The sequence below is a fragment of the Oryzias melastigma genome, linkage group LG16 (assembly GCF_002922805.2).
Source record: "Oryzias melastigma strain HK-1 linkage group LG16, ASM292280v2, whole genome shotgun sequence".
NCBI classification, from domain to species: domain Eukaryota; kingdom Metazoa; phylum Chordata; class Actinopteri; order Beloniformes; family Adrianichthyidae; genus Oryzias; species Oryzias melastigma.
Window position 1 is genome coordinate 21,205,860 of NC_050527.1, and position 27,466 is coordinate 21,233,325.

General features: G+C 38.9%; 1 protein-coding gene across 23 annotated transcripts in view; it reads right to left on the minus strand.

Annotated features, from left to right (window-relative positions):
- Positions 1 to 27,466, minus strand: part of rims2a (regulating synaptic membrane exocytosis 2a) — a 206,111-nt gene that overhangs the window by 128,103 nt on the left and 50,542 nt on the right. For 19 of the 23 annotated variants that reach the window (XM_036216125.1, XM_036216124.1, XM_036216117.1 and 16 more), the window contains one exon: positions 24,774 to 25,066. In XM_036216125.1, the coding sequence (XP_036072018.1) occupies positions 24,774 to 25,066 (293 nt within the window). Of the gene's footprint in view, positions 1 to 19,705; positions 20,361 to 24,773; positions 25,067 to 27,466 lie in introns of those variants that run through there. The other 4 variants (XM_036216133.1, XM_024267959.2, XM_024267960.2 and 1 more) reach the window with 4 other exon arrangements.

The following is a 27,466-nucleotide window of genomic DNA, read 5'->3' on the forward strand; positions in this document are numbered from 1 at the left end:
CATGTTGTTGGATTGTGGGAGGAAGCCGGAGTGCTCAGAGAAGACCCACGTATGCTCGGGGAGAACATGCAAACTCCACACGGAAAGGTCCCAGCTGGGGTTTGAACTGGGGCCAGAGTGAGAGCGCTAAAACTACGTCATCATGCAAACCCCTGAGAGGAGGTCATTTTCATACATTTCTTATGGTTTCCCCACAAACGTATTTATAATTAATTCATCATTATAGCCCCTACAGCAGGAGTGTCAAACTCAATCGCACAAGGGGACAAAACCCAAAACACACCTTAGGTCCCGGGCCGAACAGGATAAATATTTATTGAACAATCTAAGGATACATTTTTAAAACATCAAAACTGTAACTTTTTAACATAATTGTGAACTAGATATATAGCATTACCTGTGATGATGGTAGTGTGAACGATGTAAGCTGAATTTGGCCGATGGTAGTGCTGATGCAGAAAATAATGGCTAAAAACGGTGAAACTGATAGCTGAAAAGGCTGAAGCTGATAGCCATCTAAAATATTAGCAAAATGCCAAATTGGTCTAAAAACTAAAAAAAAAGAACTTAGGTTAGCAAAAACAGCTGGCATGTAGCTGAAATATTAGCTAAACTCTAAAAACAGCCTAAGAAAATGATAAAAAGAATAAATTATCCAAAACAGTTAATATGTAGCTTAAACATTAGATAAACAAAACAGCCTATAAAGATGAAAAAGTCTAAATTAGCCAATACAGCTAGCATGTAGCTGAAAAATAGCTAAACTTCAAAATAACCGGAAAAGTTGAAAAAAGCCTAAAGTAGCCAAAACAGCTAACATGTAGCAGAAATATTAGATACAATCCAAAATAGCCAAAAAAAGCCCAAATTAGACAAAACAGCTAACATGTAGCTGAAATATTAGCCAAAACTCCAAATAAGCCTAAAAAATCTTATAAATGCCAAAAAAGTCAAGAAATCTAGCAGAATGCCAATTTTTAAAGATTTAAAACCGTAACTTTTTACCATAATATGAATCATAAAAAGTCTTTCAATATTTTACTATCCATTAAAATGTATTTTGTCAAAATTATACAAGTTAGAAATAAGTGCAAGATAACATAAAATAAAATGATCTGGAGGGCCGGATATAATTACCCGGAGGGCCGGATCCGGCCCCCGGGCCTGGACTTTGACACATTTGCTCTACAGGATCTCACCACTCAAATATTGTAGATAGAATAGATTTTTTTTTTTTTAGAGGGGATTTATGAGTGGCAATAAAAGTTGCCAGTGGGTACATAGCATGTCACTGACTAAAGGAAAACAGAACAATGTTGGAAATGGAAAGATATTTAGGTTCATGCTGAAAAATAGATGCACAAAAGAAATTTCAGTCATGTCAACCACAGCAGCCAAAAGGAGCAGCTTTTTCACTTTGGCCTGATGCACAATGGAGCATTAGTCATGTCAAAGGTTGAGTAGACCATTCAACAAGAGACTGGCTCCTTGTGTTTGACATGTTTATGCTTGAATGTCATGCGGTCGCGTTACCTACAGGGTAAAGCCCTGTTAGGTCTTTTTAAGAAAAGGCACTGCTAGTACTTTATGTAGGCCAAGCCCCTGCAGAGTATGGCATTAAGATTAGCTACAAGTCAGGACTGTTACACTCGCTCCTCCCCTCCCCGTAGAGAGAGCTAGGAGAAGCAGAGCATGTATGCAATTTTTAATATTGTGCAGCCAAGACAGGCGAGCATAAAAAGTGCACATCACAGCTGGTATTTAATAAAGCAATCATCTATGAGGAGCAGAGGAGCAGTCAGACACTTGGGCAGGGCAGTGTTGCTGTGTGCAATTATAGAGTTTGAAGTGAACAGAGTAACACTGTTATATACAGGATGTCTAAGGTCAGACATGGAGGATATTGTTTGGATTTTGTGCATCTCATACCAAAGTTAGCATGGACTATTGTTCTATTTTTAACTACATTTGTGCTTAAATATGTTTGAAATATTCTTTTGAACTTACGAATATGCTGCAAACCTGACACTTCTTGAATGATGCTGTTTACACGTCCAAATGAAGAGCATATCTTGTAGGAAAAAGTATATACAGAGTGGTGGTGGGGGGGGGGGGCAGCTGCCTCCCAATTTTTGCAGCAATATTGGTAAATAAATCATCAATTCAAGCTTCTTTAGACCTTGCAAAAATAACAGAAACAATATTTTTAAAATAAATGAGCCATTATTTAGTTCACCTTATATTGTAGATGGGTCATACACACCCTGTCCTCACCCAAAAACATTGCTCCTGTTATACTTGAACACCACATGGATAGTTAATAATGAAGTTTGTATTAAAAAAAACATTTAGGGAACATTTGGACATTCAAAAATATTCTGTTCCTGTTTTTGTGAATGTTCGATAGGTGATTTGGTTTGTTATTGTGCTTGAATTCCATAGTTGAGGTGCATATTTATCCTTCAAGAATTTCTACACATTTTGAATTTTTATCCTTTATTTTGCATAAGTAAAAGCACATCAGTTAAAAGAACTGCTGCTTTAAAATTATTACCAATAATTATCTGTGTGTATCTTTAAGGGAGGGGCTGGTGCACGAGACTGTATTAAGATATTTAAAGAGCATAGATCCACTAATAAATACAAAAACGGACTAAAAACTGGAGTGTTATCGATCAGGCGAAGTCTCTGTGTCTCTGAGAGCTGGAGGGAGACGCTTCATTCTCCGTTCTTGATAATCTCGTTATAACGAGAAAACAATAAAAAAAATAATGTAAGTATTCATATGGCATTTAAAGCTATAAATCACAAGAAAAGTTGCATTACCGGCTGCGGTATTACTCGTGTGAATACTTTTAGTGACACAGTTTACTTTAACTGCTGAAGGGATTAGCTGAAAATGCAAAAGACTGGAAATTTCATTAAAGAACTAAGCTGAAGTTGACCTAAAGTTCTGAAAAAGTTGTAGTAAAATTGCATAAAAATCTCTAATAGATGTCAATTTTGCTAAAATATTTAGTGTGTTGCTTAAAAATAAGCTAAACTCCAAATTACCCCCCCCCCCAAAAAATAACCCTAGTAGATGCCAAATTTGCCCCAAAAACAGCTAGCTCGTTGCTTAAATATTAGCTAATTATATGAAATAGCCCAAAATTTCTCTGTAAATTAAGTTTGTCAAAAAGGTTAGCCTGTTGCTAAAATAGAAGCTAAACTCAAAATTAGCATAAAAATACCTCAGTAGATGCAAAATTAGCCAAAAAAAAGAAAAAAGCTAGCACATCGCTTAATTACTAGCTAAACTCCAAAACTGCCTAAAATTCCTCAATTAAACAAAATTATTCAAAAACGTTAGCATGTTGCTAAAATAGAAGCTAAACTCTCAATTACACTAAAAAACCCCAGTAGATAAAAAATTAGCCAAAAACTTTAGCACGTTTTTTAAATATTAGAAAAAGGAAAATTAGGAAAATTACTATACAAGAATAAAACATAGCAAATGAATTAATTTAAAGGCTTGTAGATAATCTACTTAAAATGTTGAAATTTGAAGACTTTCTCATTCATTTCCTATGGGGGATATTTTGTTCAAACAGAAACTTTACGGTTTATGAATGTCAAAAATACAAGCAGTAATGTACTGAACAAGCTAAACGTTTTGATACCAAGATCACTGAAAGTTTGATTGAGTTTTTATGTGCCGAAAAACCTACAGAAAGGAGAAGGAGAATCACTATATTGTGAATGCCTATTAAGCAATCACACAATAATGCATGACTGACAGAGAAAGTAATCAGGTTTTGACTTGGAAGAAGCAAGCTTATGTTGGATGTCTTTGCACATGTACATACAAGACAAAGACGGTAGAAAAAAGACATCTGATTGGTTTGTTTAAAGCTTGAATAACTTGCAATAAAGAAAGAATATCATGAAAAAATGAGGATTATCAAACCTTTAAAGTCTTTTGTAACAGTTTGTTTTCTTCTGAAGGCCATGATCGCCTCCTCCTCTCATCATTTTCTCATTCATGCAGGTTCTGCACATACATTCCCCCCTCAGTTCTGCTAAGTATGCATTTTTCATTCAATTTGAAATCAAATGCAGCAGTGCTACTCAGCTGTCTGGCAGCACAGAGAGGGAGGAGGTGATGAGTCAGAGGAGGCTTTAATCATCTCTGTGGCCCAAAATAACATCTCGAGACGAACCGAGAAGCCTCTTCAAAGACCAACAGCAGAACACGTTTGACTTTTTGCATTTGCCCCTCAATTAACCCCCACTTAAAAATCCAACACAGGACCAGGAGCATAGAGACAAGATTAAGACAGAAACTTGTTTTAGATCATCATGTTTTTGGTAAATCTCTTCACAGGTGAGCCCTAATCTATTTGGTTTTTACTCAAACAAAACATTTTGAAGTAACCACGTCATAAGTGAACAACAGCTTGAGTCACTTATTAAATGTTGCAGGACTTAAATGTGCAACTGCTTCAACCCAGAAATAAAAACAAAGAGTCATAATATCATGAATCTTCCAAGACAACACCAAAAGAGGAGGGTGCTGGAGTGAAGTCTAAACTGCTACTAAAAATCGACTGGATATTTATTTAATTTTTAAGTGACCATGGTATGAGTGGGATAATGCCCTTGGAAGTGTGCATTATCAGAAGTTAACGCACTTCGCGCTGGACAGTTCAGGCTTCCACAGCGTGCGTTAGGTAAGGACGCGGAGGTCTGAACCGTCCAGTTCCTTCTGTGAAGTGCCTTAATTTCTCATAACGTAAACTTCCAAGGGCGTTATCCCTCTTATATAATGGTTACTTTAAAAAGATAATAAATATTCAATCAATATTTAGAACTTCATTCTTGTTATTTCTTCAGTTTAGGTTGCTTTTCACAAAAAGCGGACTATTTGATACGTGATGCGGCTTGTTGTCACGGTAACATGGCAACTGAGTACGGAGCCGACACAGAACTCAAGTGTTGCACATTGAAAGACAGAGACCCAGACAAATGTGAAACACAGTACACTAGAACAGAAACACAGCACACAATCAGCTTCCGTCTCTGTGTTTAATTTTACAGCAGGTTCGGTGTAGACTCTTCTGACCTGTTAAAAAAACGGAAACTCCCTTTTGTGGTGAGACAAAAGAATAGACCATTATTTCTGTCCAGATGTTGACGCAAAAGTATGTTTTAAGAAAGCCTGAGCAGTGATGCAGAACATTTAGGTTATGTGACTGGAACTTCTTTTTTAGGTGTGCATTATCACTTTGGTTTATCACTTTTTAATCCACACTCAGGAGCCAATCAGAATCGAATATTCACTATGGTATAATATCTGATAATGCGCACTTCGTCAGGCATTATCCTTTACATGAGTTACAGAGGAGTTCTATAATTTACATAAACACAGTTAATAAAGTCCCACAAACTGACTGGCTTATTTATCTCTGACTCTTTTTGTCTTGATGAATGCACCACAAAGTTCGATGCGGCTTAAACAGGCTATGTAATAAAGTCAAAAATAGACCGTTAATTGTCTTATAACCTGGTGTGCACTATGGTGCAGAAAACATGGTGTGTACAGTAACTTGTTTGACTGTCTAATCAGCTCTTAAAAAAGGTTGACGTGAATTCCCTCTCACTGTACAGCTCAGTCTCACTCTAACATGTCAAAAGTTGGTGAAGAAGTTTGAAAGCTAGAAAAAAATAGAAAATTGAATAACTTTAGTCAATATGGAAACACTTGTGAACCTTGACTGTCTTCTTCATCTGATACAAAAACGCCAGTTGCTGCAGGCTGTGTGCTCAGCAGACAGACCTTTTGCCCTGCACTCTCTGACATTAGAAAGCCAATGTCTCAATCAATGAAGCTCCATTCGGCTTTGCAGGAACAACTCCAGACCAAACAGCATCATGACTTAATTGTAATTACATAAGACAGCATCTGTCAAGCGGGTGCTGAGCTGGGCTGAGGGGTTTACCTCCAGCTAAAGATTTCACTGACGACTGCAGACTTTGGGTCAGTTTTAAAATAAATTAAAAGATTAAACATGTGTTTTTATTTTTTAGACAGCTAAATTAGTTTATAATTAATAAATAGTTTCATCTGATTACATAAAGTGACACTTGATCTATGAAGAACTCATAAAGCAGAATAAAAATAGCTCTCTGGAAATAGTTAATCAATTTTTAAAATCTCAAACTTGCGTCAGCAGTATCCATTGTTATCACCTTGAATAACAGCCCTGTCTGAAGGTGAGGACTATAGAGACAAAGGTGTAAGACAGGGCTGTCAAACTAAATTGCGCAAGGGGCCAAAATCCAAAACACACCACAGGCCGCGGGCCAAACGGGATAAGCATTTATTGAACACACGCTAATGCTAAAATGTTAAAGCTTTAAAACCGTAACTTTTTAACATTGATATGAACTAGATATATATCATTACCTGTGATAATCCAGGTGTGAATGCAGTAATTTGAATTTGGCCACTGAGGATGCTAGTGCTAATAGCTGAAGATGCTGAAAATGATAGCTAAAAACACTGAAACTGATAGCTGAAAAGGGTGAAGTTATAGCTTGCTAAAAAATTAGCTAAAACCCAAATTAGCCTAAAAGACAAAAAACAAAAAAAATGTGGTTAGCCAAAATAGCTAGCATGTAGCTAAAATAGCCTAACTAAACTCCAAAACAGCTTAAAAAAAAACAAAAAAAGCCGAAATTAGCCAAAACAGCTAACATGTAGCTGAAATATTAGCTAAACCCCAAAATAGCCTAAAAAGTCTTAGTAAATGCCAAAATGGTTCAAAAAGTTAGCAGAATGCAAATCTTTAAAACTTTAAAACCGTAATTTTTTAACATTATTATGAATAATAAAAATGCAGGAATATTATTCCAGTATAAATCAACTTAAACCTTAAATAATTTTCAATATTTTAGTCTCCATAAAAATATATTTTGTCAAAATTAAACAAGTTAGAAATGAGCACAAGATATCATAAAATAAAATGATCTGGAGGGCCACATAGATTTACTCGGGAGGCCGGATCCGGTCTCAGGGCCTCGACTTTGACAGGTGGTGTAAGAGGAACAGAGAGGGGTCGTAGTTTGGGTCAAACTTCAAAACCAGATCTTTTTTTTATACCTTAAGATTTCTCCAATAAAAGTAGCTGATATCTTACTTACTCTTGCATACATTTCAAATGTTATTTCTAAGCCTTAGTTAAAGTTAAAATAAGGCCAATGGAGGAATAGTCAATGATAAAAATAGAAGACAGAATAACTGATACAGAAATCCATTCAGTCACAGATCAGATCAGTTACGACTTAAACCTTGATAAACTTGTAAACACTGAAAAGTGAATGAATCTGAGACGTGGCTTTCATTCAGCTAGGCTGGCACACTTCAAAAATAGCAAAGACAAGAATAGGAATCAAAGACAATGTCCTAAATTTTCTTTTTCAGGCTCTCTTGGCATCTGCGTGACGAAGAGGCAGGCTTTTGATCACTCCTTCAGCGGGTTTCCCGTGTCAGGAAAAGCCCACAGATGCTGCTGAGCGTCGTCACAGCCGGCTCATTTGAATCTCAAATGAATCAAACTAATTGTAAACAGGAAGGGAGACAGAAAGCAGCACCCAGGGAGCTTCTGTTGCAAAACGAGGATATGATCAAGCTCAGTTAATATAGAAAATACTACCACTACCAAAGAGGCAGATGAATAATATCCCAATGTAAAGTTTAAATAACTTTGCTTCTTCAAGTGTGTTTTTGATCGTTGCACTAATGGGGATATTATTTATTTTTTGATTAGCCTCCAACATATTACAGGAGTAAAGAAAGATCCATAGACTTTTCAGAAAAACACATCCACATTTTAACAAGCTTTAATAAAACACCAAATAGTTTCTATAGTAGCTGCAAGTGTTGTTCCCTTATAGAACACATTTAATGCAGATTTTCCACACTAAAGAAGATTAAAACTGCTGTCACTTAACCTATCCAATGTTTTTTTGCAATGTGGTTTATGGATGCAGTGAATGAAGACATGAAGGTGGCTGGTGTTAGAGTGGAGGATGCTGAAGACAGGCTTAGATGGAGGAAACTGATTCGCTGTGGCGACCCCTGAAGGGAAAAGCCAAAAGGAAAAGAAGAAGAAGATGGAGTTCAGCTAATATTTTAGCAACATGGTAACGTTTTTGGCTAATTTGTTATCTACTGGGCTTTTTAAGGCTAATTTAGAGTTTAGGTTCTATTTTAGCAACATGCTAACGCTTTTGACTACTTTAGTTTACTGAGGAATTTGAGGCTGTTTTAGAGTTAAGCTAGTTTTCAAGCAACAAGCTAGCTTTTTTGCTAATTTGGCATCCACGAAGATTTTTAGGGCTAATTTGGAGTTTAGCTCATATTTAAGACCATTTTCAGCAAAAAGCTTCAGCATCTGCAGTGACTACTTTCACCAAAAAGCCGTCAAACTTTTAGTTTCTGTGGTCTGTTAGCTGCTAATGCTCAATTCTCGCTCTACATATGGTGTTTTTGCTTGTGACACATCTACAGTCACAGCTATTGTGCAGCATTGTCATCTGAGGGGTTAGTGTGTGAAAACACCAAGCAGATACTTGTGAATTTCCCCCTTGGCAGTGACAAAAAGCATCTAGACATTTGTAACAGCTCCAGAGTTCTGAGTCCACAAGTGACGTATTCATAAACACACATTAGAGCACAACTGACACACAACCAGGACCACAACTGAGCGAAAAAAACAAAGATCAGACTGATCATGAGTGGTGGATGCTGATAAACGAGGTTTCTTTGAGGAGAAAACTGCAGACATGCAGTTGCAATTGGTGTATTCTACGCAAAGTAGTGGTGTGCCAAAATATGGATATTGCGATATATCGTGATATTTAGTCCTGCGATTGATTCTTGATGGGTTCTCACTAAGTATCAATCTTTTATTTTTGCTTGAATATGCTCTACAACATTATATTTGTCATCTTCTGGTGAGACGTTCCTTTGGAGGTAGATAGGGGGAGCACGTTTCAAGACTGGCTGTCGTGAGCACCAATGTGTATGACTGCTACTTGAATTTTAAAATTTTTGTTCTATTATTTATTTACAACAATTTTGCACTAAGTAGTGGCACTGTTGTTCATGTTTACTATTGTAAATTTAATAGATAATTGAAATTCAATTGGTGTCAATTCTTGTCAAAGACAGTATTACTGATTTCAGCAATGCTGCACAAAATGAGACACATGTTGTTTATTATGATTGTGTTCGAGCTAAAAAATAAATAGGGAAAGTTTTCCAAAAAGATAAGTTTTTTTTAATATAATGTGAGTTATTAGAGATTATTTTTACTAATTATCGGGGTATCACGATATCATCGATATTATCGCATCGTATCGTGAAGTACCCAGTGATTCCCAGCTCTAATACAAACTAGACAAATTACGGGCATTTGGTTAAACAATATGCCGACTGTTTTTAAGGTAAAAATAATATCCGTTTTGATTAATTCACTTTTTTCCCTTTCAAACATTATCCAGAAAAAAGTGTCTGTGTTTAAACTGATCCAGTGACACTACAGACAAGAGCAAAGACCTGCTCTTAAAACATAGATTTACTAAATCCACTTAGTGACCTGCATAAGATCTGACCTCTTTAATCAATACATCACGAATAGTGATGCAGTGAAGGATCTAAAGGGCAAACAGAGGATAGTCCTTAAATCCTAGAGTCGTCAATATGATAAAAATGTCTATATATCCACTTTTGAATTAGATATTTTATCTAGTTCACATGGAAATTCAAAATGTCAATATTTCAATATTATTTGTCTGGTTTTTAATGTAGAAAAGACTGCAGTAAAAACATCCCACAATGGCCTACATCTAAATAAAATGAACACTGAAAATCAACATTTGACTGAATGTCCGATAACAAGTTCTATCTTTCTATCTGGAAATATGAAACTTCATAGGAAAAAAATGTGTCAACATCTTGGGACTAGTTCCCAAGTGTAGCAGCAGTCTGTCCTTGGCCATCACCTCCAATTCTTCCAGGGGAATGTCACTGTACCCAGGCCAGCCAAGAGAAACAGAGCCTTGTCTTGGGCTGAAATTATGGCAGACAGTGACGTGGAGACGCTCCAGTTCCTACGGAGCATCTTACCATCATGTTACCGAGCAGCATTCTGTAGACTTCACTGCCTGCTGTGACTAGATTAAAAATGGAATGTGTACTGGTAACTCATCGACACAGTGCTAATATGAGACTGCCAAAAGAGACTGTATGGGGAATTCTGATCTCTGATGTTAAAAAAAGCTTAGTAGGACTTGTCTTTTGTTTTTTAAAATGTTTTTAAGTCTGTATAAACCAGTTCAAATCTGAAAAATCACCAAGAGCAGCAAACGCACACAAGATGATGTCAGCATGTAACAAACGTATGTCATATCTAAAGCTTTAAAGGGTAACCAAACACTAAATCAAATTTTTTTGGCTGCTGACCTCTATAAATAGGCTTTAAAATGTTGTCAGTTGGTCATTGCCAATTTCTTGACAATTTAAGACAAACTTGTTTAATTCTTGAAAATATCGTCAAAAACCGTTGATGTGCTGCCCCCTACAGGTGGAAACGAGGTATCACAGTTGAATATTGCGATTGGTCAGCTGGTGTAAGTCCAAAGTAATTTCAGAAATTTCCCGTCATCATGCTGTAAACTCCAGTACAAAAGCCCCGCCCATCTTTGAATCTGCAACGCTCGTTGTTATCGTTTTAGCTTTAGCATGGTATGTAAGTGTTTTGCCTTCGGTTGTCAAAAATCTACTGGCTTGAAGAACTTTCCAGTGGACTTTAGACAACTGGTTAAGTACAATTGGTATTGAATCCAGCAAACTCCTTCTTGGTGATGCATTTGGAACGAACGTTTCACTCAGGATTGTTAGCTTCATATGTTAGCCTTTATTAGTTTATGATGCTAGTGGCCTTTTACCAGTCTCAGACACGGATCCCCTTCGGTCCTGCAAACCTGCAGTTGTGCCGGGGGTTGTAACAAGATGTGCCTCCCCTGCCAGAATATGTACCATATTTTCGGGCAATAGGCTGCGTTTTTTTTTTTTTTTTATTGGCCAGGGGTGTGGCTTATACTTTGGAGCAACTTATTTGTAATTTTTTTAAAACATAAATAGGCTCATATATTCGTTATGCAATCCCATTATGCAACGGGAGCGTCTAGTTTATTAGCACATTTTCGGACAAGCATTGAGCATCAAATTTGAAGCTTGTCAACAGAGGCAGCGGACTTGCATTTGACGAATGAATCGCAAACAGTTTAATGGAAGAAAGCATGGGCAAGACATAGACAGCGACAAAAGGCACACAATGGTCAAAAACACAGATCTACGGGGAAGATGAATGAATAAACAGGCGTGGGTCAAAAACATGGAGAATCAAACTAGGAAAACTGCTCAGACTGACAGATAAACACAATCAAGACTTCACACTGAAGTTGAGGCTGGAGTGAGTATAAATGTTGGTGTGGTTCTGATGAGGATGATGATGATCAGCTGTACATGAAGAAGACTAAAGCAATGGCTGATGGGAGTTGTAGTGAGGAAGGTGCTGAGGAGAGGGGTCCCTCTGGTGGTCTGAGGAGGACATGGCTGAGTGAGTTCTGACAGGTAAATGGCGTATACTTGTGTAGCGCTTTCTACCCTCCTTCGAGGGCCCAAAGCGCTTCACAGTCACAGACCCATTCACACACACATTCACACACTGGTGGTGGCTCCGCTGCCGAACACTGGCGCCAACCTCCCACCAGAGGCAATTCGGGGTTCAGTGTCTTGCCCAAGGACACTTTGACACATGGGCGGGCAAGGCGGAGTCGAACCCGCTCACTTCTGATCAGGAGTCCACCGCCCTACCACCGCCCTACCACTGCACCACGGCCGCCCGTCTGTTTTTGTGTGTGTGTGTGTTGTGATTGTATGTTAATTTTAATCTCTACAGTCTGTTTAGTTACAAAAACATGATCGCATTTGTCAATCGCTGTGTTTTATTGTGAAAATTGGCTATATTTTGAAAATAAACCAGATTTTCTCATGTATCTTGATGTAACTTCCTGCCAGAATTGATGCGGATAATAGACCACTCCACAGTGCGAACCTTCGGTGGAGGAGCGCGGCACTCGGCGCCTGGTGTGAACCACATCATAGGTTAACAATGGAAGTGTGAACCAGGCGTTACACTTCTTTGACCTTCCTCCCAGATTCCTAAACTCCTTCACTGAACTTTAATTCTTAAGACAAAAAAATAAACGCGGGAGATTTCAGAGGATGTGATGGCATCACATAGACATATGGGTTAAAGCATAAACCCATGCAGCTTCTTTTCTCTCTTCGGCTATCTCAAAAGATAACATCAGACATCAGTCCTGGGGCACCAAACTGAAGCTTTTAGAAAAAAAAGAGCTTCTCAGAAAAATGCTTCAAAAGCATAAACCTACAAGTGGCAGCAACAAAGAAGCAGAAGGAAACAGCATCGAGCTGAGAGCCACATTTACTCAGCAGCCTCTCTTGAGTCAGTCAGTAAGTGGGAAGTGAAGACGTTAGGCACCTGAGGCAGTGCTGGAGGTGGCCTCTTGCGACCGTAATTAAATATACACCAAACTCAAGCATCACCAGGATGTTAAGGTTTAGTGTCTCACACAAACATTCAAAAGCCTTTTCAGCCTTTGAGGAAACAACTCCTTTTACTGTGAAAAGAACCCAGATGGCAGCAATGTGTGCAGACCACCTTTTTATGTTTTCCTCTAAAAATGTTCACACACATCCGTCTGCTTCACTACAAAGTTCCGCCTAACTAGAAGACCCCATATGTAAATCACACCAATTCTCCAGGCATCTGAAGTTCAGCCTCTCCTCTGAGCAGCGGCGACAGCCTGATGTGTATCTAGCTCTACAGTCCAAAACCAGCCACTATGTCTCCATCTTGCTGTTTTTTTCTTGGGCTCAAACTCTCCCTGATGCTGTGCAACGATTTGGTGAAGACAAAAAAGAATCAAGCATCAGAGTTTACAGCTGTCTTGATGACCACAGCTTTTTCCACTTCTCTCTTTTTCTGTATGTCTTTTTTTCCTTCTCTCTCATAGCTTCTCTTACATGTAATAATATTAACACCTCTCTCAGATGCTCAGGCAATAAACTGGAGCTTCCTCCTTCCTGCGCACGTCTCCCTTGACGCAGACAAAACCAATAAAGGGATGGCTTAATTACAGCTGTGGAGTTTCACCAATAGCCGGGTAAAACACCACAGGCGGGAAAGGAGCCTGAGAGGGGACGAGTGTGGGCCACGGATGAAGTGCTGAGGGGAAAGTGGAGACTTTAAAAGAACTACTGAGGATGCAGACTTAGTTTGACAACCCGCACCTTAACCCTCAAGACATGACTTTATTGTTAGAACAATGAGACGAGAAGTGGGGGAGATTAGAAGTCTGGCTGGGGCAAAACGCTGCAAAAAATGAACCTAAACAAAGTTAAAATCCCATTCTTTGAAGAAGAATGTCTGTTTTTCAATACCAAAACAAAAAGTTTGAGAAAACATGACTAGAATTTATTTCTAAAATAAAAATTCATGGTAGCTAAGACCATTTTTTATCACGTTGGCAGAATTTTTTACCTATTTTAAAAAAATCTACCACAAGAGAAAACATTTTTGACTTATTTGTAAGGGGCCTGTTTTTGCAGTGTAGGGATATGGCTAACGCTAGGTTCACACTGGACGCGGAAGCGAAATCCGTTCTCTCATGCAATTCACACCAGACACGCATCTTTCAGTTTAGCTTCTGCTAGAGCTTTTTTTGTTTTTGCCATAATGCGTAGGTTAATAACCTAAAAATATTAGCCCATGTTTCAGCTAAGAAGAAGCAAGTAGTCAGCAGGCCTACACTTCTTTAATTTGTCTGTTGTTGAGACACACAGAGAGAAGTACGGGTGTGTTTTTTTGTGTTGTGATTGTATGTTTATTTTCATCTCTACAGTCTGTTTAGATACAGAAACATGATCAGATTTGTCAATCGCTGTGTCTTATTGCAAAAAATTGGTTATATTTTGAAAATAAACCGGATTTTCTCGTTTATCTTGATGTAACTTCCTTCCAGGATTGAGGTGTATCGCTCGCATACAAAATAAACCAGATGCCAAAACGATCCGCTGCACAGCGCAAGCCTTCCACGGAGGACTGGTGAACCACACCATAGGTTAACAAGGGTGCCAATGGAAGCAGCCTCCGTTCTGCGCCACTTTGCTGTGCTTCCGTGTCCAGTGTGAACCAGGCATAACTCCTTTGTTAAGGAATGTGGCTCCCAAAAGATCCATGGACAAGTCAGATTTTAGATTTTTTTTTTATTATTTTAACCACGTTAAAACAACTTTCTGCGCAAAAAGAATCATTCTTTCTATATAGAAGTCCAATAAAACTGAAAGAGAGTGATGGAAGGGAAGCTTCTCCTCTTCAGCTGTTATTGGTTCTGTGCCCTGACTCGTCGTCGTCATCACCTCTCTCTTTCTCTCCATTCCTTGAGTTCTGTGAGAAGAACATGAATTTGGGACTGCAGAGTCGACTACATCTGCCTTGTCTCAAGCTCTGTCACCATGGTAACTGACGCCTGTGTGCTGCTGCTTGTCCTGGGGCTTTCTTCTTCCTTTTGCTGATTTTATTACCTGGCTTGTCTCAGCAGAACCGTGGTTACACCACATCCACAATAATTATTTTTGAAAAAGGCAAACAAGACAGAAAAGCAGTTTTAAGATCAAACAGATTATGTCTAAGCACAACAAAGAATGGAGGAGAGTCCTTTTAAAGTTACTTACAGCACTGCGATGTGGGATAATGATTGTGATTTTAAATCAATGGTATGAAGAGTTTGTAATTGTTGTAATACTATTTGAGTTTAAATCTCAAATGCTATAGACCATCTTGACATGTCAGTGACAAATTTAACATCTGCACATCTGTCATTAAAAAGATGTGTTCCACCACATCTTAAAGCTGCTGCACTGGATTTGGAGATCTCACTGACCTGATTGTTACATTAAAAAGTCATCTGTGACTTGGTGCATTATCCTGCTAAAGCTAATAGCAGCCACTACAAAATGGGTCATCAAAGATGTGTTTGAACTCATTCAAAAATGTTTCAAATGCCTCGTTTCCACTGAGCAGTCCAGACCAGACAGGACCAGATTGTGAGCGTTTCCTTTACAAAATTGACCCGTTAAGCAGGACGGATTGGTACCATTTCTGGTCCCCCGTTGGTCATAGGTCCATGGAAAAACAGAATGGACCCCTAAGGGCGTAGCTTCTGTCGTCACACATTGTAACCCATTGATTGGCGGAAAGATTTTACGACAACAACAAAGAGTACAACCAGCACTTTTCCCGACTCAAGATCCAAACTGAAAGTATTGTCCTCTTTTCGTCTGTATTGTTCTTCGCAATGTGCATGCTGTGAGCAACATGTCAGGAAATGTAAAGGGGAAGTAAGTGAGACGCAGGCGGGATTTTTCATTTTTTCATCCACCCCCCAAATGCTCCGCTCTGAGCAAGAAGCCCATTAGTGCTGTTTAAGTGATAAGTGTGCAGTCCTTGCATGCAGTCTTATGTTAGAAATAAGAAAATTAGCAAAGTGTAGTTTGCGTGGGAATCTTATGGGCACTTACAGTGCACATCACATGAACATGTCTGTGCAGCATTTGCACACCATTTGTAAGGGGCCACTACTCACACCTTGCTAATGACTAGAGTGTGGCGTAAGGGAACCATACAATAGCATCAACCATGTGTCATAAGTGTGAACAACTTATCAATTCTTGATGATACACTTACCAACACAGGACATTTTTCATAACCTCCCTTAAGGTGGCCACACAAGCCTTGAGAGAACTGCAAGACACACCTCTCTGTGACCCGGTTGCATGTGACTAAAGCTTTAGAAAATCAACTCATATTGATCAATATTAACCATTTTAAATATCCATCACAACCTGAGAGTAGACTATCTTGACAGTGGATTTATTACTTGAGAAATGTTACATTACACGCAGACACACAACGAAACTAAACATGCGAGTTTCCTGTTGTGCTTTCACTTCGGAAAACTTTGTGAAATTGTAAGTAAACAGTTGTGATTGTGACCATGACTCACTAAAGATTGATGACCCAGCCAGGTTCATTAAAGTCCAGATTTGTGGCTTATGTCTAATATGAAAGATTTAACATACAGCAGTAAAAAAGTCTACAAAAAATGAAATGCAACTATTCACCTGACAGGTAAAATATTGTACATCACCACACGGAAAGCTTAGTTGACCCTTTAAATCATCCCTGCAGTGGATTCACATAAACTCCACAAGCTTTAATGTCAGATGTTTTGGAAAAGTGTGCACAGACCGCCGCAGCAGCGGCTGCATGGTAGCAGATAGGTATGTGTCTCTGTGCTTTCTAAAAGACGGGGCCAAATATGGTCGCAGCCTTAAAGTAGTGACCAGTGAGTTCAAAGCCATTCAGGCCTCCTAAGAACAGATACCCATACCCCATTAGGACCTCTGATGATGCACACATGCATAATACATGGAAGCTGGATCTAAAAGCCCATTAAATGGTCTCTGCCAGGGCTGAAGGATAGAGAAACAGAAGGAAGGCAGAAAAAGGAGGACTTGGACACAAACGGCTGAAAGGGTGGCCACTTGAAAAATCACACTCTTCTGGTTTCAGTTCTCTTCTATATTTGTAGGCTTATATATAACTTTTCACCAGATACACAATCCTGGAAACAACAGGGAAAATACAACTGTAGAAATTGATCATGTAAATAATAGACCTGCCCCAGTGCCAGGGAGTTTTTGCTGACAAGAACGAAAAAAAGGTTACCATGGAAAATAAGTTCAATCTAATCAGTCAGATGTGATGATTGCTGGATCACAGTTTCCAGGCAGAGCCCCCTGTTCCGCCCTCCCAGCAGCTGAGTGTTCTGGCCATGTAATGTAAGGTGGCAGAGAGCCCAGCCATGCTGTAAATTATTTCTGACAATAGGGTGGGGGACAAGAAGGAAAGTCTTACAGTCCCAAGAGATGCACATAGGATGGTATAGTGATATGAAGCCTGTATGCAGTGAGATGAAGAGAAAAATGGCTATGACAGTGTAGGCTGACTCTGTGTTCCACCCTTTTAGCTTAAACTCTCTACTTGCAGCCCCTTAATTTAAAGTTACAAAACAAGAGAGAACTCTGAATTTAACCTCAGGAACAAATCTTTATGTTTAGGGCAAATCACTTATTCCTAGTTATTAAAAACTCACTCCAATGAAAATTGTGTTCTTGGTGTTTTTAGGCATTTTTCTGATAATGAAGGACATCTATAAACATAACTGAGATTAAAAATGTGTTTTTCTTTATCAAAAACTGTTGTAAATCAGGGGCAGACAAAAAAGTGTTTAAAAAAGTTTGTAGGTGTGATACAGAGTCTGCAATTGGCAGGCCACAAGCTGCTCCACTCCATTCTGTTGCATTCACTTGTAGACGACTAGATCCATGTACGTCTTCATTTCCTCGTCCAATTAAGCTAAAAACTGTACAACTGGGTAGCGCTGAAATTGCAGGTCGTTTTTGGTGTACTGGTAATGTTAGTTTGTGAGCTAGCCGGGAGAATGTAAACAAAGGGATGATGGGAAATGAGTTGAGGCTTACTTCCATGCCAACAGTTAGCCCACAATAGCAGATTTCTAATCTTACTGACACAGACTAATTGACACCGTTTTTCTTTCATTATTAGTTTGGCTAAAATCGACATAATCATAATTAAAGACCAGAGAACACTGAAAGTAATGTGGACAGAGTGGGACTTTAGAGTATTACATAGATGTAAAAGTGTGAAGACTCAAACTGAGGAAACAATAGTTTATGTAGACTATAAATGTGCCAGACTATTCTGAAAACAGTTTCTTTTGGTTTGTAAACTGTTGTAGCCTACATACACTATTTCACTTTTAATTTAATTCCAATAAGTTTTTTTATTTTATTATACTATTTTCCAATTAATTTAAAATATATTCCTAATTCCGTTTTTATGTTTATCAAGTTATTAAAAAAGGGAATATTAAAAAAAAAACCTTCACAGAGATTAAAAACAATTGAGATTTTGAAGTTCATATCAAATTCACCACATTTACGAAAAATATTGACAGTGGTATTGATATCGGCGGTATTGACCGGTATCAGACCAATACTCAAATGTTCAGTCAGTATCGCACAGCCCTGCATGAAAGAGACTGAGGGCCATACATATTGTTTCATTTCATGCCTGGCCTGTTCAGACTTCAGGGACTGAAAATAAAAATATCGAGATCTTTATTGGGGCTGGCTTGATAAAAGTGATTAATCGATTTGAATTGATTTAAGCTTATTAGATCAATAATCAATTCTTTAAAACATTCATCGATTTAGCACATAATGCTAAATTCCACTAGCTTAATGCTAATGTTTAATGGAATTTTCCATAGGCCGGCTAATGCTAACGCTCGGTCGACGTAAACATATATTGTTGTCTAAATGAACATCTTTATAAACTCACAGACATGAATTTTCCAAACTCTTTTAAGGAAATATTTTCTAAAGTAACCATTTGTGGTCTTAGACAGTTTTTAGCTCATTCTTTCTTCTTCTTCTGGAATAAGGTGTAATGCTATAGCACGATCGCCACCTAGTGTCCAAACTGAAACGCCTTCCAGGAGAAGCAGAACAATGTTTACAATGTTAATGATCTGAACATTTTTGGTGGAACTTTTCCTTCTAAGAAACCATGTAACATGTATGATATTAATAATCTCATTATTTCACCAATACATTTTACAGTATGTTAACTGTATTAGATTAATCTAAATGTATTCAAAACATATAGTAGATTATTAATGTATTTCTAAACAAATGTGCCTAAATGTGTAAACTCAAAATTGAATAAAATTGAAAGAATTGATAATTATCCGAGTTGCGAATTGAATCGTTTCTGGAGATGATTATCGATACCCAGCCCTAATTTTTATATTGTTTGGACACTATAAACATCTAAAGGTTTTTCGTCCCAAAATGTGCGGCTACAGTCACAGCTGGGTTCAATAGTGCTCCTGCTGCAGCATTGGAGCTGTATAGGCTCTCTGCTCAGTCTTTGGTAGTTTAAGGGCACGGTGACTGTGGGCGTGGAAGTGAGTGCATGTGCGTAGGCGGGTGGTGCATCCTCTCGTCAGGATGTGGACTCCTGAGACTGTGATCCGCGCTGGAGGCGCAGCAGCGGTGTTGGCGGCGTGGGGGCCCGGCACGCTGCAGCAGTGCGCCGGGGCACGCTCATAACTACATGTGTTCACAGCCTCCCCCCTCCTCCTCCTTTAACGCTTGGCTTTAACTAGTCAATCACGGCACATGCGCGTGCATGCGCACACACGGCAGGAGGACCGCTCCCATCATCCAGCCGGGAAACATCTGCAGCCGCAGCAGCGCTGCTCCGTTACGCAGGCTGGATGCGATCGATAAGCGCCCCCACCCCCACGCCACCCCCCCGCACACGGTTTGACATAGCAGCGGGGAAGCCCTTCCTCATAAATCTGGGCATTTGTGTCCAAAGGGCTCACTCACTCACTCACTCACTCACTCACTCACCCGATGCTGCTCAGCGCCTGCTCGAAGAGCTCCGTCTGCAGGATGTTCTGAGGCGCAGTGAAAGCCCCGTTGAAATGGGATAAAACTGAGCTACAGAACTGACGCAATGTCTCAAACTGCATTTTCCTCCTCCGTTTTTTCTTTTATCCTCACAAGTGATTGTCTCTCTCAACACCAATACATCCCAAAGCCTGCGCTCCCTCGGGACGGCAGCCCTCCTCCACACCTCCTCAGTGTTCGTTAAACGCGGCGCAGATGCCGACCAAGTTCCATATTTGTCCGGGCACTCCTGGTAGAAAAGTCTCCTCAGATGATGCGCATAGCGGCTGGGATCCTTCGGTCATAATGCTTTAGACTTGAAACGGAGGTAACGCCGTTGCCGGTGAAGTCCCTTCCTTCTTTTGGCGCTGACAGAAACCTCCTCTCGGTCCGCAGGAAGCTGTGAAGGAGCGCGCAGAGGAGAGCCGGGGCGGGGAAGCATCCTCCGGGGCAGCAGCAGCATTCTCCACCGGCGCATCAGCTGCTGCCTCGCATCCAACTCATATTTCTGCCGGAGAAGAGTAGTCCACTCTTCTGCGCTAACGCACGCACGGAAAGAAGCGGGGACGCGTGCACAGTGGCGCGCGCAGGCTGAGTGGCTGAGCTCTGCGATCAGATTTGCCTTTTTGCTCCATTCCCTCTCATGCGTGCAGCAGCTGATTGTTCACAATACAAAGGAGGACAAAAGCCCAGTGCTTTCATAAAAACTATTGTTTTCAAGTGGAATTAGTTGTATTTATCTATTCAGTGCAAACAGTTCTGCTAACATGGAACAAGTTGTGTTTTTAGCCCAACCAGAACAAACATGGAATACTGGTGCTATTAGGTTAAGATTAAAAACGGGTAAGAAAAAGGGAAAACATGTGTGTTTCATCATGCTCCTACAGCAAAATGAAATGCAAAACAATAAATCTATAATAAAGTAAACTAAACAGTTTATTTGTAAGAACTATATCATCATTATTTAAGAAACTTTAAATGTTCTCAATGATTTTGGTTCAAACCTTCGGTTTTGGGTTTCAATGCATATTATACTGTTCGGTTAAATGGTGTAACATAGAGTTTAGTTCAATGGTGTAACATACGATTTAGTTCAATGGTGGAACATATGGTTTGGTTCAACGGCGTTACATACAGTTTGGTTCAATGGTAGAAAATGTTTTTTTTTCGATGGTGTAACATACGATTTAGTTCAATGGTGGAACACACGGTTTGGTTTAATGGTGGAACATATGGTTTGGTTCAACGGCGTTACATACAGTTTGGTTCAATGGTAGAACATGTTTTTTTCGATGGTGTAACATACGGTTTAGTTCAGTGGTGTAACATATGGTTTAGTTCAATGGTGTAACATACAGTTTGGTTCAATGGTGGAACACACGATTTGGTTCAATGGTGGAACATACGGTTTAATTCAATGGTGGAACACACCATTTGGTTCAATGGTGGAACATACGGTTTAGTTCAATGGTGTAACGTAAGATTTAGTTCAATGGTGGAACACATGGTTTAGTTCAATGGTGTAACATACGGTTTAGTTCAATAGTGTAATAGACGATTTAGTTCAATGGTGGAACATACAGTTTGGTTCAATGGTGGAACACACGATTTGGTTTAATGGTGGAACATATGGTTTGGTTCAACGGCGTTACATACAGTTTGGTTCAATGGTGGAACATACGGTTTAGTTCAATGGTGTAACGTAAGATTTAGTTCAATGGTGGAACACACAGTTTAGTTCAATGGTGTAACATACGGTTTAGTTCAATAGTGTAATAGACGATTTAGTTCAATGGTGGAACATACAGTTTGGTTCAATGGTGGAACACACGATTTGGTTTAATGGTGGAACATATGGTTTGGTTCAACGGCGTTACATACAGTTTGGTTCAATGGAAGAACATGCTTTTTTTCGATGGTGTAACATACGGTTTAGTTCAATGGTGAACCATACAGTTTAGTTCAATGGTGTAACATACGATTAAGTTCAATGGTGGAACACACGGTTTGGTTTAATGGTGGAACATATTGTTTGGTTCTACGGCGTCACATACAGTTTGGTTCAATGGTGGAACATGTTTTTTTTTCGATGGTGTAACATACAGTTTAGTTCAATGGTGGAACATACGGTTTAGTTCAATGGTGGAACATACGATTTAGTTCAATGGTGGAACACACGGTTTGGTTCAATGGTGAAACATATGGTTTGGTTCAACGGCGTTACATACAGTTTGGTTCAATGGTGGAACACACGGTTTGGTTTAATGGTGGAACATATGGTTTGGTTCAACGGTAGAAAATGTTTTTTTTTCGATGGTGTAACATACGGTTTAGTTCAATGGTGTAACAAGGTTTGGTTCAATGGAAGAACATGCTTTTTTTCGATGGTGTAACATACGGTTTAGTTCAATGGTGGAACATACGGTTTAGTTCAATGGTGGAACATACGATTTAGTTCAATGGTGGAACACACGGTTTGGTTTAATGGTGTAACATACGATTTAGTTCAATGGTGGAACATACGGTTTAGTTCAATGGTGTAACGTACGATTTAGTTCAATGGTGGAACATACGGTTTAGTTCTATGGTGAAACACACGGTTTGGTTTAATGGTGTAACATACGGTTCAGTTCAATGGTGTAACACGGTTTGGTTCAATGGTAGAACATGCTTTTTTTCGATGGTGTAACATACGATTTAGTTCAATGGTGTAAGATACAGTTTAGTTCAATGGTGTAACATACGGTTTAGTTCAATGGTGTAACATACGGTTTAGTTCAATGGTGAAACACACGGTTTGGGCTAATGGTGGAACATATGGTTTGGTTCAGCGGCGTTACATACAGTTTGGTTCAATGGTAGAACATGTTTTTCCATGCAGTCACTTAGTTGACAAATGTGACTCTTTCTTAAAAAGGAATTATTTGTAAAAATCAGTGTTTTTGTCAGTTTGCATGCAGGGCTGTAGCATTTTGGTTGTATTTTACCTTTACCACAAGGCAGAAACATCTCAGACATTCCAACAGAGAAGAGTCATTGTTGCACAGATGCACTAATTTCAAGCAATCAGAAATCCACACTGAAAATAAATCTAAACTCTTTGTCAAACAAAATCACCCAAAATCACGTAGTTAAAGAAATATCTAAACATCTTTCACCTCCAGTCTCAGTCAGCAAGCTAATTATTAATGTTCACTTCAGTTTTGGAATCCACCAGAAGACTATTTTCCCTGAAAATTAACTTGGCAGCAAGTTTGCAAAGATGCACTTGAACAAATTATAAGGCTTCTTAAATCAAATCTTTTAGACAGAAAAGACTGAAGGAATGCAGAGCAGCTCAGTTAGCAAAGACCAAACACAGCAAACCGGATGCTAATGAGAATGTGAGGAAATTTCTCATGTGAGTAAGCTGATGCCTCCACTCAATACTGCTGCTGTCCCACTTTTATCTCTGTGCACATTCAAATAACACCTCGGAGACCCAGACAAATTAGAAGCTTTCCCAAGTTATTTCTCCTCATAAACAGTCCGTCAGCATTTTCCCTCCTTTCTCTGGCAGAACAGATCCAGGAGTTCATTTTCATGTTGTTGAAGATTAATGAAAAGCAGGCTTCAGTGCGTATACGGAGGAAGGTCTATTTTTGGACTCACTGCTATCCATCATTGACATTATCCTGTGAATTTCCAGACGGCCAGGTTCTTGTTTCCCGTCAGTGCAAATGTAAGCAACATCTGTGCCAAATTTTTTCCATCGGAACCAACTCCACCCTTTGAGCCATCCATACTACTAAAACACCCCAGCAGAGGCTGAGACGAAGCGCTTTTAACAGACAAAGCGCTTGTCATCCCTGCATCAAAGTCTGAATAACCTACATGGCAAAGGGTGTACCGGTATTTTTGTCCTTCCTTAACCCTTTTAGACCTGGAATCCACATCACATTTTGGATTGTTGTAGTTATTTCAGCCTAACTGGAGCCATGCAACTACATGTGTAGAGGCTTAGCCCAAACTTTAGCTTGAGTCTTAAGAGGTCAAGAACACAAAAAAAATGGAAAAATGTACCAACATAAAAAGCATCCCCTCTCTGTTGAAGGAAGAGCCGGAGTTTGTGTGTGAGAGTCAGAGGTACAGATTAGATATGGGTGGGTCTCCAGAACCTCTTTTATTTTAGACAACCTGCATATCTGAGACTAACCCATCCCAACTTGGAGACAGAATATTAGAGTTCTATCTGGTAGACAAGAGGTTGACTTTGTTGGCCTTTTGGGTTGAAAAAATTGGCTCCGATTGTCATTGTGTGAATGCTTAATAAGCATTCACACAATGACAATGACAAGTCAGTTCCTAACTGGAAACTTCTCTTTTGCCCAGTAGGGGTAAAAAGGAGCCCCCATGTGGAAAAACACACCAACTACACACCAATTCCTCTCTCAATTAACTGAACTCCCAGTTGCCTCTTTCTGTGAAGTCAGCATGCTAGCATGTTCAAGTCAGTAAAGAGACTGCAGTCTTTAAACATAAAAGAGCAATTGTACTCAGCTTGCTTTACTCCAAACAGATTCTAGTAATTCTTTGGTAATGTGATGCTCAAATTGACGTACTGTCACTCCAGATTGAATGTGAGGGCCCATCCCAGCCAGATCTACAATAAATGGGGTGATGTGCCCTGTGGAGGTAGATACAGTATGTATGTGTGCGATAAGAAGAGCACGAGTGGGTGGATCACTTCTCTAAAAATGCTGAGGCAGAGCCAAGTAAATTGCTAGAGGTGCATTTTAACCAACAGCACACAGAGTTCAAGAATCTCAAAGCTTTCTTTGTTTTCTGAAGCACAGACGGTTTCAGCCCTGGATATGTGGAATTGGTAGGTTGAATGCACGAGTCTATGGATGAACACAACGATGATCAACAATCCACAATGATCGTCCTAAAAAATCAGTGGATTCCCTCCAGTTTCTTAGTAAATGCGGCACAAATACATAATCAGCTTCACTGCAGCTCAAACTGTTGTTTTTATCCACAAACTCACCTGTCCAGGGATGGGTCGCCAGGTCCAGAGTACCGTAGCCCTGTATCGTTGTCAAGGGACGCCTGTCTGGGCAGAAGCCCACCGTGAGGTCTGCTTCTGTCTGAAGATGGTCTCAAGTCGCCGGGGGCTCCCTGGTGGGGGTACAGAGCCGGGTCCTGCAGTTTGGCCTTTTTCCCCTGTGGCCCACCCTCAAACACGCCCCGCACTTGACCCGGTCCTGAGCTATAGAACCATTCCCCCGATTTGGTGAGGATTTCTTGTTGTTTTCGGCACAAGTTGCATACCCACATAACCTGCAGGGAGGAGAAGGAACAGTTAAAAAAACAAACAAGGGACACAAACATCCTCTTCATGTGTCTGCAATGAGATGCTGTGAAGTGTAATGTGAGTTTTTAATCTAAAGCTGTATTAAAAGTGAGCCTCGATTCTAATGCCAGGTCAAACATAAACTTTCATTGTTATAATAATGACTAAAAAAATACCTTCATGGATGCTACAGTTTATGCAGATGAGATCACTGATGAAAGGTTTTACACATGCAGCAGTCTTTCAAATCACTAAAAAATAATGTACATCTGCTTCAAATGTTCTGGTTTGTGAGTCCATCAGCTTGAAATGTAACATGAAGAGTCTAATTAAATTAAATTAAACAAGTTTATTTTAATCTGTCAACAATTTGACCAACAAACATCACTTTTAAAGCCCCATTTACCGAGGTTTATTGAATGAAACTAGGCATATAAAAGACATTTCCTGATTTGTTGAAAACTCAAATAGAGAGGACCGTTGGTCCAAGAAGGGGCAACTTTATGTGGTGCAGGGGTTCCAATGATCCCATGAGCCATATTCTCTAAAGCAAACAAATCCTGGGAAGAGCCGGGAAAATCACAATTTAGATATACACTGCAGTGAATAATGGCCAAAGTTGAAGATGTTAATGTTCAGCTTTGAATGTAAGAAGATCAAAGGCCAGAATCTGGGGTTTGGGCTTTGTGTTTTGTTTTTTGAGCAAGAACACACACAAAAAAAGAAAAAAACAAGAAACAAACAAAATAAAAACAATGCAAATTATCCCACAAACAATATCAGATGTAATAAGAATGTTAATATGGACCTAAATTGGGGCCAACATTATTAAAAACCCAAATAAAACAAATTGAGAAAGATATTGGTGTTTGGCCAGAAAAAAAATTATTAAAATTTACTAAACTTTTTGCTATTCGAAAATAAACTTAAATATTTTCAGCTTTGATAGTTCCATTTTTTAGGTTTCAAAATAAAAAAAAAAATATTCAAAAAACATTTTTTTTTCAGTTTTGAATCTTTTCTTCACTTTCAACTCTTTTTTATCATTTTCGAATGTGAGACTTTCAGTTTCATAACTTTTGGCCCCGTTGTGGCGCGATGTGGCGGGGCTAACACGAAGGACCAATCAAAATAGATATACCAATATCTTTTTCAAATAGTTTTTTATTTCATTAGGCAAGTTAGGAATTTAGCTAATATTTTAGCATTGTGCTAGTTGTTTTTTGTCAAGATCAGACTTTTTTAAGCTTCTTAGGCAAATTAGGAATTTAGCTAATATTTTAGCTTAATGCTTGCTGTTTTGTCAAGATCGGACTTTTTCAAAATTCTTTAGGCAAATTTGGAGTTTAGTTAATATTTTAGCATTGTGGTAGCAGTTTTGTCAAAATTAGACATTTTTCTGGTTTTTGGGCTGATTTGGAATATATTTTTGCTCTCTGACATCATACATATTTTTGGCAAGCTGTCAGATTCAGTGTTTTCAGCTATCAGCTTGAGCATTTTGGACTCTACTGGAATTATTGTGTTAGCGGTTGAAAAGTTATAGTATGTTAAAGAATTTGTGTTTAACCATTGACACCTCAGGTGTTAAAGGGCTAAAACCTTTTTTCTGTTAGAATAAAATTAATCCATGAGAGTAAAATTACAATCTGCAGAGGCTGTATCTTCAGCCATACATAAATCAAATGCAATTACCGACATTGAAGACTGCAGCCAAAGCACAAGGAGGTAAGGAGAGAAGGCTTCTGACACTGACAATAACAGGTTTACAACTGATAAAAACATAAAGTAAAATAGTAAAAAAATAAATAAATAAAAAAATGAAAAAAGTTTATAGAAATCAGTTTCTCGTTAGCTGAGTAGGTAAAACATATGTGGAATATGTATTTGTCACAATCTGGTAATTTGGATTTTAGTTTTTCTCTTGTCTGTTTTTACATTTTATCCTGGTCACTTTAAAACACTGGACTGTTTCTTGACAGAACTGCACCATCTCTGTTTTCCTTGTCTCTGTCACTCAGCTGGGTTAAGGTTCAGCTCACTTGAGACTCTGATCAGAAAAAAGCAAGAATGCAAAAAAGGAGATAAAAAAGCATAGGAAATATTTCTAAATGAACAGGTTTTAAAATGAAATACTAGCTTTAATAATTATTTTTTTATGTGAGAGGCATTTCTCTTTATTTTTTCTTTTTGCAGAATAATCTGTACATTTACCCCTCTAAAAAAACATTATTAGCTAATGTTTTAGCATTATGCTAGCTGTTTTGCCAAAATTAGACGTTTTTAAAGCTCTTTAGGTAGCCAGAGTGGAAGAGTGAGGTTACAGGGAGAAGAGATAAAGAAGGGGGAGGAGTTTAAGTATTTAGGGTCAACAGTACAGAGTAATG